Source organism: Hemicordylus capensis, chromosome 1, assembly GCF_027244095.1.
Source record: "Hemicordylus capensis ecotype Gifberg chromosome 1, rHemCap1.1.pri, whole genome shotgun sequence".
In the NCBI taxonomy this organism is placed as follows: Eukaryota; Metazoa; Chordata; class Lepidosauria; order Squamata; family Cordylidae; genus Hemicordylus; species Hemicordylus capensis.
In genome coordinates, this window is record NC_069657.1 from 181,689,928 (window position 1) to 181,702,192 (window position 12,265).

General features: G+C 43.5%; 1 protein-coding gene and 1 long non-coding RNA gene across 3 annotated transcripts in view; both read right to left on the reverse strand.

Annotated features, from left to right (window-relative positions):
• The window catches only part of NMI (N-myc and STAT interactor), a 27,948-nt gene extending 26,153 nt beyond the window's left edge, over window positions 1–1,795 (reverse strand). Inside the window, exon 1 of the mRNA XM_053267351.1 lies at window positions 1,658–1,795. Coding sequence (XP_053123326.1) covers window positions 1,658–1,777 — 120 coding nt within the window. The 5' untranslated portion in view covers window positions 1,778–1,795. The remainder of the gene's footprint in view (window positions 1–1,657) is intronic.
• Window positions 1,796–4,482: 2,687 nt separating this feature from the next.
• LOC128332748 (uncharacterized) lies at window positions 4,483–10,606 on the reverse strand. 2 transcript variants are annotated; one of them, XR_008310752.1, is made up of 2 exons: window positions 10,121–10,606; window positions 4,483–9,482 (listed from the first exon to the last, which is right to left on the reverse strand). It is a non-coding gene; the product is annotated as an uncharacterized LOC128332748 (long non-coding RNA). The 2 variants fall into 2 exon arrangements; XR_008310751.1 differs by having other exon boundaries at window positions 10,117–10,606.
• Window positions 10,607–12,265: the final 1,659 nt, after the last annotated feature.

Here is a 12,265-nt window from a genome sequence, read left to right on the forward strand (position 1 = left end):
ACCCATCTATATATATATATTTCTCCTAGGTGTGCCCAGGGAAAATGCGTCCCAGCAGCCCAGCTGATTGGCTGGGCTGCGGAGGCGCCTGATTGGCTGGCGCACCCAGGAGAATTGGCTGGCGGGCCTGACCTGGCCACAGATGTGAGGCGGCAGCGGCAGTGTGGGGGTGGCAGGCAGCGCAGTGGTGGTGGTGGTGGCGGCGGCAGGCCCGGCCCGGCCACAGGGTGAAGAGGTTGCGGCGGGCCCGGCTGCAGGGTGGTGACGTGGCGACAGGTCCAGCCGCTGCGGTGGTACTCGGCCCGGCTGCGGCACTCAACCTGGCAGCCTCAGCTTGGCCCGGCAGCCTGGGCTTGGCACTTGGCCTGGCCAGAGACTGGGGCAGGTGGGGGTTGGGGAGAAGTAGCCGGCCCCAAAGAGCAAACAGATGCTCTGTGCGGGGGTTGGCTAATAAGGGTTTATTATTAGATTAAAAGAAAAGAGTATTTTTAATTCGATTTACATACCACCCTTCCCTAAAGTAGCTCTGGTTTACATTAAAATCAAAAACACAAACAATTAAAATTAAACATATATATATTTAAGAACATTAAAATTAAAAGCCTGGTTAAAAAGATGGGTCTTTAAGGCTCTCCTGAAGGCCTCCAAGGAAGATAATCTTCTCATATCCATGGGGAGCGCATTCCACATCCTAGGGGTGACAATTGAGAAGACATGATCCCAAATCACCACCAAATGAACCAGTGGCACCTGAAGATGGACCTCTCCTGATGATCTTAATGAGCTGTGGGGATCTTGCTGAGAAAGGCGCTCTCTCAGGTAATCTGTACCTAAGCCATTTAGAGCTTTAAAGGTAATAACCAGCACTTTGTACTTTGCCTGGAAACAAAATAACAGCCAGTGCAACTGTTTTTTAAGAACAACACATTATGCTTGTTTAAGAACAAGCATAATGTGGTCTCTCCGGGGTACCCAGAGACCAATCTGGCTGCTGCATTTTGAACTAACTGAAGTTTCCAAACTATGTACAAAGGCAGCCCTACGTAGAGCACATTAGTCCAACCTGGACATTACCAGCTGGTGCACCACTATTTTCAGGTCATTCTCTTCAAGGAACAGGTGAGTCAGTCTCAGCTGGCAAAAAGCACTCCTGGCCACAGCCTCAACCTGAGGCACCAGGGTGAGACCTGGGTCCAAAAGCACTCCCAAACTATAGACCTGTTCTTTCTGGGGGAGTGTAACCTCATCCAGCACAGGAAGTTCTATCCTGTCATCCAGAACAGGAAGTTCTACACATAGCATAGTGGTTAGAGTGTTGGACTAGGACCAGGAAGACCCGAGTTCAAATCCCCATTCAACTATGAAACTCACTGGGTGACTCTGGGCCAGTCACGTATCTCTCAGCCTAACCTACCTCACAGGGTTGTTGTGAGGATAAAAATAACCACGTACACCACTCTGGGCTCCTTGGAGTAAGAGTAGGATATAAATGTAATAAATAAATAAATAAATATCAATAAGAATAATTGTCTCTTCATAAAGCAGATTGCAAGAGAGAGAGTTTTCATTAACCTGGCAACTGAGATTCAAGCAATACAATAGAGGAAAATAACTTTCCTCAGGCATCTACTGAATTGGTCCCTATCTTATTACTCACAGGCAGGGATCTTCCCGCTCTTTCCAGCCTCCAAGGCCTCCCCATCAGGGCTGGCTCAAGCCTTTGGCCAGATTGGCCTTGACAAGGGGCATCAAAGCGAGACAAGCAGACCTCCATCATCTCACTCCACAAAATCTAACAGATCCATCCTTCAAAAATTCCCTAATCTTATCTGACATAGGAGATAGGGCCACTTTGCATCTCACTACCCAGAGGAAACTAAGACAGGTGTGAGCAATCCCCCTCCCTCATGGCTTTAAAGCTAGAGGACAATGGCCTGGCCAGTGTTCATCCTTTTTCATTTGCAGATGGTGGTTCCACTTGGAGAAGCTGTAGAGATTAACACTCTCTCAGTCAAGGACCTGCCTACTGATAGACTAAGGTAAAGAGTGCTAGTCACTTAGTAAATACTTTTTGTATATTTTGTTTTGAATTCCTATGTGCCTTTTTTTACTTCCAATTTCAACCTTTCTCCCAATTCCTTATTCCGTGTGCAACTTTTCTTTCTTTTTTTTTTCTTTTTAAAAAATGCTTTTATTAGTTTAAAATGTAGAAACAGAAAGTGTAAGATCTCTGAGACATAGCCATACATGTTCACAAGTACAAGATCTTTTCCATCATTCCCCATACATAGGAAAAATACGATAAGAATCTATATATATATACAACTCAACAGTAGCAAATGGCCTTACGGGACACATGGGGAAGAATTTAGCAAGTAACCCTCCAGAACCTGTTAAATCAGATTGAAGCCACTTTTAAGTATCAGAACTTTATTAAGAAACAAGGGTTGTCTTTCATATATATATATATATGAAAGACAACCCTTGTTTCTTAATAAAGTTCTGATACTTAAAAGTGGCTTCAATCTGATTTAACAGGTTCTGGAGGGTTACTTGCTAAATTCTTCCCCATGTGCCCCGTAAGGCCATTTGCTACTGTTGAGTTGTTTTCAGAATAAAATCTTGTTGTCTAGAGCTGGGTAGTGTGGACTCTGGCTGTACAGTGCCTGTAAGTCCCAAGCCAGACAGTTCTAGGTTGTTGAAGCAGTGTCTAAGCCTGGTCAATGGCTTAGATCAGTCTTCAACTGGTGGCAGCCTACCTTGAAGGAGTGGTGTGCTCCTAAATTTGAGATCAGAGCAATCTCTTTCCTGAGAGTAGATTCAGGAAAGCATAGAGTCACCCAGTTTCATCACAATTCGCTGGCAGCGAGTGGCATAGAAATTGAATTGTTTTGCAAGAACTTTGCTAGAAGCTGACTGAGAGCCAGAACCAGGTTGCACAGAAAAGGTGGAAAGGAGTAAATAAACACACAGATGAATGTGATCTCTGTTCAGTTTTAGTCAGGGTATTAGGAGTCATTTTGGAGGATTCAGCAAGGTGCAGATCCCCATTCGGGCTCTTCCTGAGCAAGCCACCCCATCTGCCTAGACCTCAAATGAATTGAGCAACCCCCAACAAGACTTCCTTGTGAGTATTCGCATAACAGATTCAAATGTCATTCCTGCCAAGCATCAGGAAAGCATAATTATAAATGGGAAGGTGGAAAGGGGATGGAGAGACTCTGGTGCTGACATTACCTCTGTGCATGAAAGCCTTGTAAGACCAGAGATGTTTGTGCCTGAGAGAAGGTGGACAGTTAAACCCCTTGAAAGTGCAGTGGTACACCTCCCGCTTGCCAATATTTGCCTAAAGTACCGGGAGGGTTCCTGGACAGTTACTGTGCACAAGGATTTACAAACTCCTGTTATGACTGGAAATGATCTGAGCAACCAGGTTGCCCGACATGCTTGTGTCAGTGTGGTCACATGCAGCCAGGCTCAAGCAAGCTCTAATGAAATGGCACCTAGGGATTCAGAAGCCCCACTCTCAGACCCACCAAACCTCATTGAGGCCCAGCCACTTGCATTGCTCTCAAGTACCAGTGATGTCATGCAAAAGGAACAACCAGTGCCCAGGGTTAACCCAATCCAGTTAACCCAATCCAAACAAGAGAATCTTACTGCCCAGACCTTGCCGAATTGGGGAGCAGAGGAACCCAGTGCAGCCAGTGCAGAAAATGCACATGAGGTCTGCTTGTGATGAGGGAGGAGAGAGAAAGAAAAGGAATACTGTATTGGATGAAGCACAGCAGGATCAGTAGCCCCATCCACCAAGGAGGTTTGTGAGGGTGAACAGGGACTGGGGTGGCTGCTGCGCTATCCCTAGCAGCAGCAGCAATGGCAGAGGGTAAATACCTGGCTTTTCTGGAGCATAGCGCTTGGCCAGCAGCTCCCAACCTCCTCTCTTTCTCTCTCTGTATATGTACGATGAATATTTATATGCCGCTTTTCAATAAAAGTTCCCAAAGAGAAACCGCTTTGGGAACTTCTGTTGAAAAGCAGTATATAAAAATTCATCATATTTGTATGCAGTGCACAGACTGGCTCTGCTGCAGGAGTGGCGGTGGCATCGTCGGGGGGATGGGGAGCAGGGCTTGGCGACATCTGATACTGGGGCACCAGGGACTATTTTGGCCAAGGGCACCAAAACCCAGCCCTGCTTTCCCATCCAGAAATTTGAAGGGATGATTCCATAAGCGGCACCTCCCTAACCAATTAGAGAAACCAAAATACAAACAAAGACATTTGTCCAACATTAGGAGTCACACCAAAACAAGCCACCTGTGACACCACCACCAGCACCACCACCTTTGCTATGACTGACCTTCCTCTAGGCTGAATTACTCCTCTCAAAAAAGTCCTTTTCCACTCCCTATCTTAATTTGACGTGTGTGTGTGTGTGTGTGTGTGTGTGTGTGTGTGTGAGAGAGAGAGAGAGAGAGAGAGAGAGAGAGATATTTTTATTTTAAAAAAACGTTCAGTAACAAAAGCAAAACCTACAATCCTTTTATTCTTTATTTGGGACTTACTTCTGAGTAAACATGCTAGGATCAAGCTAGTTTTTCATGGTAGCATTACTAATGTCAACAGGAACATGGCTACTTCAACCAAAATATTAAATGAATACAGAACAGAAAATTGCAGCTAACAATTTATTATGCAACCAGCCTATTAGCAGATGTGAAATTGAATTCAGGAAAGAAGTGTAATGGAATTTAGGAACATAGGCATTATTTCTGTATCAAGAATCTTTGAATGAGAAGGAATTTGGACAGTAAATCGTTGGAAACACCCAAGCTAGAGGATCTTGAAACAGTATGAAAGCATTATGTAATCTTTCAGGCAGTAGGAGACAGGCATGGGGATTGTTATTTCCACATGTGGTGAAAGAATTATAAATTCTTGATTGTCTTGTTTATGTGGTCCTATTGATGTGAATTCCGGTTCGTCCCTGGGTCGATTTATAAATCCCCCATAAATCAATAGGTTTTCCATATTAGTTAAATGAAAGTTCTAACTGTTGGAAATATTAATAATAGTTCTTTTCTGACACACAAACTTCTAATCTTGGAAATATAGTTCTGTGTTTTGTGTAGCTAAAGGATTTGGAACATATGTGGTTTTGGGATGCCTTAAGCATTACAGAAATAGTAGGTGATGAATGGGCTGTACATATGGCAATAAAACTAGATACATTGCATACAACATTCTAGAGCTACAAACATAATTATATAATTCTATATATCACACACATATATCCTTAACCACCCATATCTGGCATGATTTGATATATTTATATAAAAGTTTTACACATAACAGCAAAGTGTACATATAAAGATCATACAACTTATAGCAAGCAACATTGTTTTAACCCATCTTTATCCCAAATAAAGTGTAAATAACAGTCTTGCATTGTGGAACCAGATGCTTCTGGTGATTAATGGGATATCAGCTTGTGGAAAGCGATAGCAATGACAAGTCATGTACAATCACACTGATTAATACAAGTGTCTATAAAATTGCAGGTAAAGCTTGGGCCAGCTTAATGTCTTACAGCATAAAGGGATCAGTAACTTGGGGATAGGTGCAGACTTGCAGGTAAATGCTTTGGTTGAAAACAATGAGATGATTGGCACAATATGTAAGTGAAACAAGTGAGGTCCATGTCATTACAGCACAAGAGATAGCAGGGTTTACAACATAATGATAGCCCATAGTCATTACAAGAAAGTAATATAAGAAAGTGGTGTAAATAATCAACTCCCACCCCCCTTAGTGTCCTCTAAAGTCTGTCATGGCCAAAAAGGAAGCCATGGAGAGCTTTAGAATTCAAAATCTAAAAGTCCTTGGTAAAGAAAAATATATTTTAGTCCTTCAGTTGAGAACCAAATGTTCTTGTACAACATTGCAGGATTTTGGCTATCCTGGATGTTCTCTGATCCGTGCTGTTCGAATATTCATGTGTTTGGGAGCCTTGATCCCGCCCCCCTTGTGGGCAATCTGAAATAGTGTCTTTGGCAGAATTTGAAATAGTGTCCTTGGCAAGGTATCTTACCCAGGTAGGATGGTTCCAGGGCTTCACAGCTTAGGGAAATGCTGTTGCATGTATGACTCCAGAGAAAAGTGAACAAATTGGCTGGCTTGTTTGTTGTCTATTCCTCTCCTACAGCACTTAGGAGCAGGAAGATGAACTGTGCATTAGGCCCTCTTCTTTGAACACAGGACAGGGTAGCAGATGAATGTCCTGTCACCATTGGGTTGGACTGGAAATGCAGATAGGCACTGCCCTCGAGTAGCTGCTGCTGCTGATGGTTAGTTTCCCTGTGTCACTGTTGATGGAGACTCCCTTGGGATCACATTCTGGCGATGGATCCAGGTATTCCTTCGATCTGGGAAGGACCAATCCTTCTTGGAAAGACAATTCAAGGCACGGTTGGTTGCAAACCTGTTTACTTGAGAGAAAGACAGGCAAGTGAGTTGCCAATTCCCTCCCCCGCCATGTAGGGACAGCATCCTGAGACTAAGTCTCTGGGTGCCAACCATCAGCACAAAAGGAAAATCAAGTTTTCAAGGCAAATAATACAAAGAATGGATAAAACCTGAGGCTATTTTCAACTTGGTCTTTTGGCATTTTTTTTTCTTTTTCCAATTTATATTTTTGTTTCCTTGCTTTCCCTGGGCCCCCACTTATTCGAAGACCAGAACAGGGGATGATGTCTTCTTTTAAGGCTTGGTGGCTTGTGTTGTAGGCTGGTGTCTGATCACGAGAACAAAACAGCAATCCTGGGCAAAAGCAAAGCAATAAAGTCAAAAAGAAAAAGGCATTCACATTTTTCACCCCCCCTTGTGAGTTTGGGGCTTTGAGGAGGCATTAAAGCCTTTCAGGTCAAGCATAGTCACTGCTAACAAAGTCCAGTTTCCATGTGGCATCTCACAGTCTCTTCTGCATCCTGTTCTTCCTCTTTACAACAACCCTGTGAGGCAGGCCAAATCATTTTAGTGGCAGGCTCTGTGTCGCCCAGCAAGTATCATGGCTGAATGAGGATTTGGACTCGGGTTTCCCCGGTCTTAGTCCAGCACTCTAACCACTGTGCTACGTTGGCTGAAAATCATACTTACAGGCCTTTGTCAGGGCAATCAATCTCCATAGTTGTGGTGTCCCAGTCCTCCATCTTTAGCCTCATAATTAACAAGTCACTGATGGATACAAGTTTGGGTTTGACATTTCTGTAAAGCGAAAACAACCTCTCGAGTCAAGGAAAAGGATCCCCGCACAGGTAAAGTCAATCCCTGCCCTCTGTTTACCCACAGCTTGGGCATTACCTGACTTGGCATGTCCAGTGAGATACTATACCTTGGTAAAGTAGGATTGTTTACTACACAAATTACACAGGCTGTTGCCACATGTTTTGCAAAAGGGTACATCCAAGAGGCACAAAAGTGTCTTTGTATTGACTAGGAAAAACCAAAGGATTGGTTCTGCAAGAATTCCACATCCATCTGCTGTTCTTTACCAGCCTTCCTCTTCTAAGTGCGCCCCCCTGCTGTGGTGCAAAGTCGATGTCCTTTTTCTGAATATGTGTGTGTGTGGTGGTGGTGGGGGGGGGTTTGTGCCAAGATAGTTAGCACAGGAATCAAAGATGCTTGGAAACAGGAATAGAAGGAGCAGCGGTTTTAACTGCAGCATCTGCCATCCAATTACTCTTTGTCACTGGGTCATTTCCCTCTGGTGACCTCTGCTATGGATGGCTGCAACCTCTTCTAGTAGTGTAACAGCAGTCTAGAGTTCTGATATCTGTGTCCCATACTTTACTTCCTTGTTTCCCACTGTTAAAATCTTCTTTCTTTCCAAGTGGCCCCATGAGTTGTGTAAAAATTACCTTGAAGGTGATGAGCTCTGCAAGCTGTGCTGAGATACCTGGAGAAAGAGATTTCACCACCAGCATCTTTAAGATCAGGACGGCTTGGCATAGATGCAGTCCACAGCTTGCAAGCAATTATGTTCTTGGTCTTCTGTAGGCTCAAAAGGAAGTAAAGTAGCTGGATTAAGAACAAAGGTAGTAGCCATGGAAACCCTAGGATTCCCCACCAAAGTCAAATGATATTTGGTCATGTGTGAGGGAATCAGCCATCTATTGCCCCAAACTAATCCCCTTTAGCTGGGAAGTTTATAAGGTGAATTGCAGACCGGTACTTTGGAACTCCCTGCCACTTGCAGGAGTGATAAAACCAAAATTTCTCATTTCTTCATATCTTCCGTCTGGGTTCTGGAATTTGAAGGTTCAACTACTGTGAAGGCAAAGCAGGGCTGCTGGATGAGACAAATTTAAAACTTAAGCCGTAGACCATTTGACAATACTCTTAGTTTACATCAAATTCAGCTAGCAGAAATATTGCATAGATTTTGCAAAAACATGACAGTAATACAATTAGACTAATTTATCTTAAAATCCATTTTTCCTTCTCACCCACAATTAATCTGGCTGGAACACAAACTGCTTCACAGAGAACCTCTTTCCCCCTCCCATCTGGAAATGGGCGGAGTTGTTCATCAGAGATCAGCTCAGTTGTGAGCAAGAATTTGAAAGGGAAACTTCCGGTTTAGAGTTTTGAACTCATGGAAAATAGGTAAGAGACCATCTCAAGGAAATCAGTAAACATAACATATAAAGGCTTATGATACTCAGTAGTGGCAGAAATATCACAATCAACTTGATATAAGAATGAATGAAATAGAGCTTGCTCCTATGTCTAATTCATTTAGCCAGCCATAAGCAGCACTTTTGCAGAGGTGGGAAGATTCAGTTGCTCATGACCAATTTTATGTTCAATTAATATAACAACTGTGAATTTTGGAATTCAATGTCAGAGCAAGTTTGGTCTGGAACAGTTTACAGAAAAAACAACATCATGTCACTAGAATAAATACATTCACAAATACAAGAGAATAAACAGAATAATTACAACTGAAACCTCATCTTCACAGAGATGAGCTATAAGATTGATGCAGGGTTGAATTCCTACACAGAACCAGAGGTTTGGGCTCCCCGTTCAGAAACATGCATGCACACACACACACACACACACACACACACACACACACACACACAGGCTTGTCTGTGTATTTCACAGAACAAGGGACTAAACAAAAGAAATTTTACAAAGAATTTTATAACATTTTCAATATGTTAGCCATAAACTCAGTTTAAAAAGTAGCTTAAATAGAACAAACTTATCACAGTCATCTTAAGAAACAATCCACATTACTTCCACATTACCTCTCCACAACTTATATTTTCCAACTTACTGGTTCCTTTCAATCAATTTTCTTTTTGTTTAACAACCTTCCAACCAAAATCCTTTTATGTCTCCTTATAGTCTTTTCTCACAGAACTTCAACATGTGCATTTCTCCAAAACTCCATTTTCTTTCCTCTTTTCCAACTGCCAGCAGTTGAAGTGGCGGGGGGCGGGGAGAGAACAAAGGCAGCCTTTTGTTAGAGAAACTTTTGCAGCTAGAACAGTGTTTATCTTTTGGCTTGGTTACAACAGGACAGTGGCAGCAAGAAATTTAGACTGTTAGCAGTTTTGAACTTGGAAACAGAACATAGAGACAACATGATTTTAGCAAAAGACAATCATTATTTCTTCTTTAATGCTTTCCTCAGACCCCTTGTCTTGGAGCACAGAGGCGTTTTTAAACTTTCATTCTGAGGGCACCTCCCCTTCTCGTGAGAATCACCCAATTTTTCAATACGCATTCTAAAGGTACTTGCTATTTCTACTCCCCATAGTCCCCCCCTTAGTTTGCTCGTGCTTGGGCCGTTTATTTTTGACTCAGCCGCCTCTCCCTCAGGCTTTTGGCTTAAGTCACCCTTCTCTCGGGATTTTGGCTTAAATTGCCCCTCCCTTGGGCAGTTTGCTTAATTGGCCCCTGCGTGGGCAGCCCTTCTTCGGCTGTAAGATTTCCCCCCTTTTCTCGGGCTGAAAATTGCCCCTCCCTGGGCTTTTTCCCCTTTGCCCCTCTACGGGCTGAGGAGAACCAAAAGACGTCTTGGGATTTCACTCTCTTACTCACTCACTCTCTCTGTTCACACTTTCATTCACTCTTGCCTCGATTCCCAGATGTGGCGCGTTGTGACGATTGGCGCGTCTCGGGCCCATGAGAATCCTCCACAGACAAAAGCTGTGGGGCGCGCTGGATCTCACTGTCCCGTGATGGGTCAGACTGTCCACCCAAGTCACATCCGACTGTCACGGCACCAAATTGATGTGAATTCCGGTTCATCCCTGGGTCCGCCTTAAGCCAATCAAACAGACAGAGTGGGAATCAATCAGAGGCTTTAATTGCTTCGCGATAGCAAGATATCCAATGCAGCTCACGCTTCACATTGAATACAAATTGGTTATAGGTGCATCTTACATTTATACAGACAATCTGAATGATGCTGACATAGTATACGTGGCAGTAAAATGGTGGACTAAGTATCTAGTACGCATGCGAATGATTCATTGTTCATCTGGTGATCACTCCTTATTTGGTTACATCCTGTTCTATTAACTTGTCAGCAAAGAACAATGAGAATCTTGTGAGAACCAAGTTTCATAGATACATTTTAGTGGAGAGAGATAATGACATTGGCCGTGATGTCTCTGAGCTTGGCTGGGGTTACTTTAAGTTAGAATTAGGTTTTCTAAGCAAATTTGGAGATACTTTGGTATTCTAAGTAAAATGGAGTTACTTTGGTTTTCTAAAACACATCACTATGAAAAGTCCTCTGAAAAGAGAACTTTAAAAACCTTCTGATCTACAATTGGAGATCGCTGCCAAGGTTGCTTATTCATATAGTTTCTACACAATTTTTATTGTATTTTTTAACTTTTGTAAACCGCCTCGGGTTTTTTTTTTAATGATAGGCGGTATATAAATTGAACAATAAATACAAATAAAAATAACTAAATAAATAAATATTAATGAAGGCTCTTTTTAAAGACCTGAACTTAGTGACACATACACATTCATTACTATTTTAATTGTGTCTATAGCACTTTCAGTGTATACAGTGCTTTACAGTCCTGGCAATATGCATTTGTGGAATCCAGTAAGGCAGGTTGCTGTTATTCCAAGCTTAGAGAAAGGTATCTAAAGATGAAACACAGTGACTTGTGATTCCTTGTGGCAGACCACAATACCAACACACATTGGATGTCATACGTATTTGTGTCATATGTCACACACATAGCATCCTGTGCGTACATGCCCAGTGCGATTCTTACTCAACAATTATGAGGGCAACAGTTACAAATTATTGGGCCTACAGGCATTGGACACTCTGTCACTCTATTTATTTTTTTATATATTTTATTACTATGCTGCAGTGCACACAGTTAAGTGCCACTTCCAACTTATATTCAAGGAGGTATGCTAGGTCCAGAGGCGCTCTAACCCCCGTTCCTTGGGGTCCCGGTCCATGGCCTCCAAGGTCTGGGGGGCCTCCAAATGGCCAGGGGGGCCTCCTGCAGCCACCCTGCACCCGCTGTGCTGAACCTCTTTTCCCCTCCTCCCATAATTTAAGCCGCCATGTGCATTGCCGAACGGTGGCAGCCAGGAGGTGAGCCAAACAGGCCTCACCTCCCACCCACCACGGTGGTGGCGGCTGGAGCAACCGCTGGGCCTGTCCATTCGGCCCAGCGACTCTTAGTAACTGTGAGGTGCAGTTGAAATAGATTGTCACAAGCCCGTGACGCAGGCACACTGGAGCGCCTCACAGTTATCAAGAGCCACTGGGCTGAATGGACAGACCCAGCGGTCACTCCATCTGCCACTGGGGTGGGGAGGCCTGCTCTGCTCACTCCCTGGCTACCACTGCTCGGCTGTGCACATGGAGGCTTAAATTGGGCGGGGGGGGGCAGAGGTTTGGCAGGGCAGGTACAGGGAGGCCCCAAAACAGGTTTCGGGGGGTGGGCTTGAGTCCAGGCACCCCAATTACCTAGGTGAGTCTCTGTTTAGACCCACTGAAGGGAAAGCACAAGGGATTTGAGCTTGAGTGCTACACTGCACCACACACTGAGTAAACATGTTTTCTTTTATGTGTGAATAGGACTTTTCTTGTGACAAAATCCATTCAAGATTAAATTCTTAATTGTGCCTTCTATATATGCAAACAAAATCTTGAAATGTTTCCCTTATCTCTTTAAAAAAGTTTCTGGCTGCTTGTGAGTAGCTT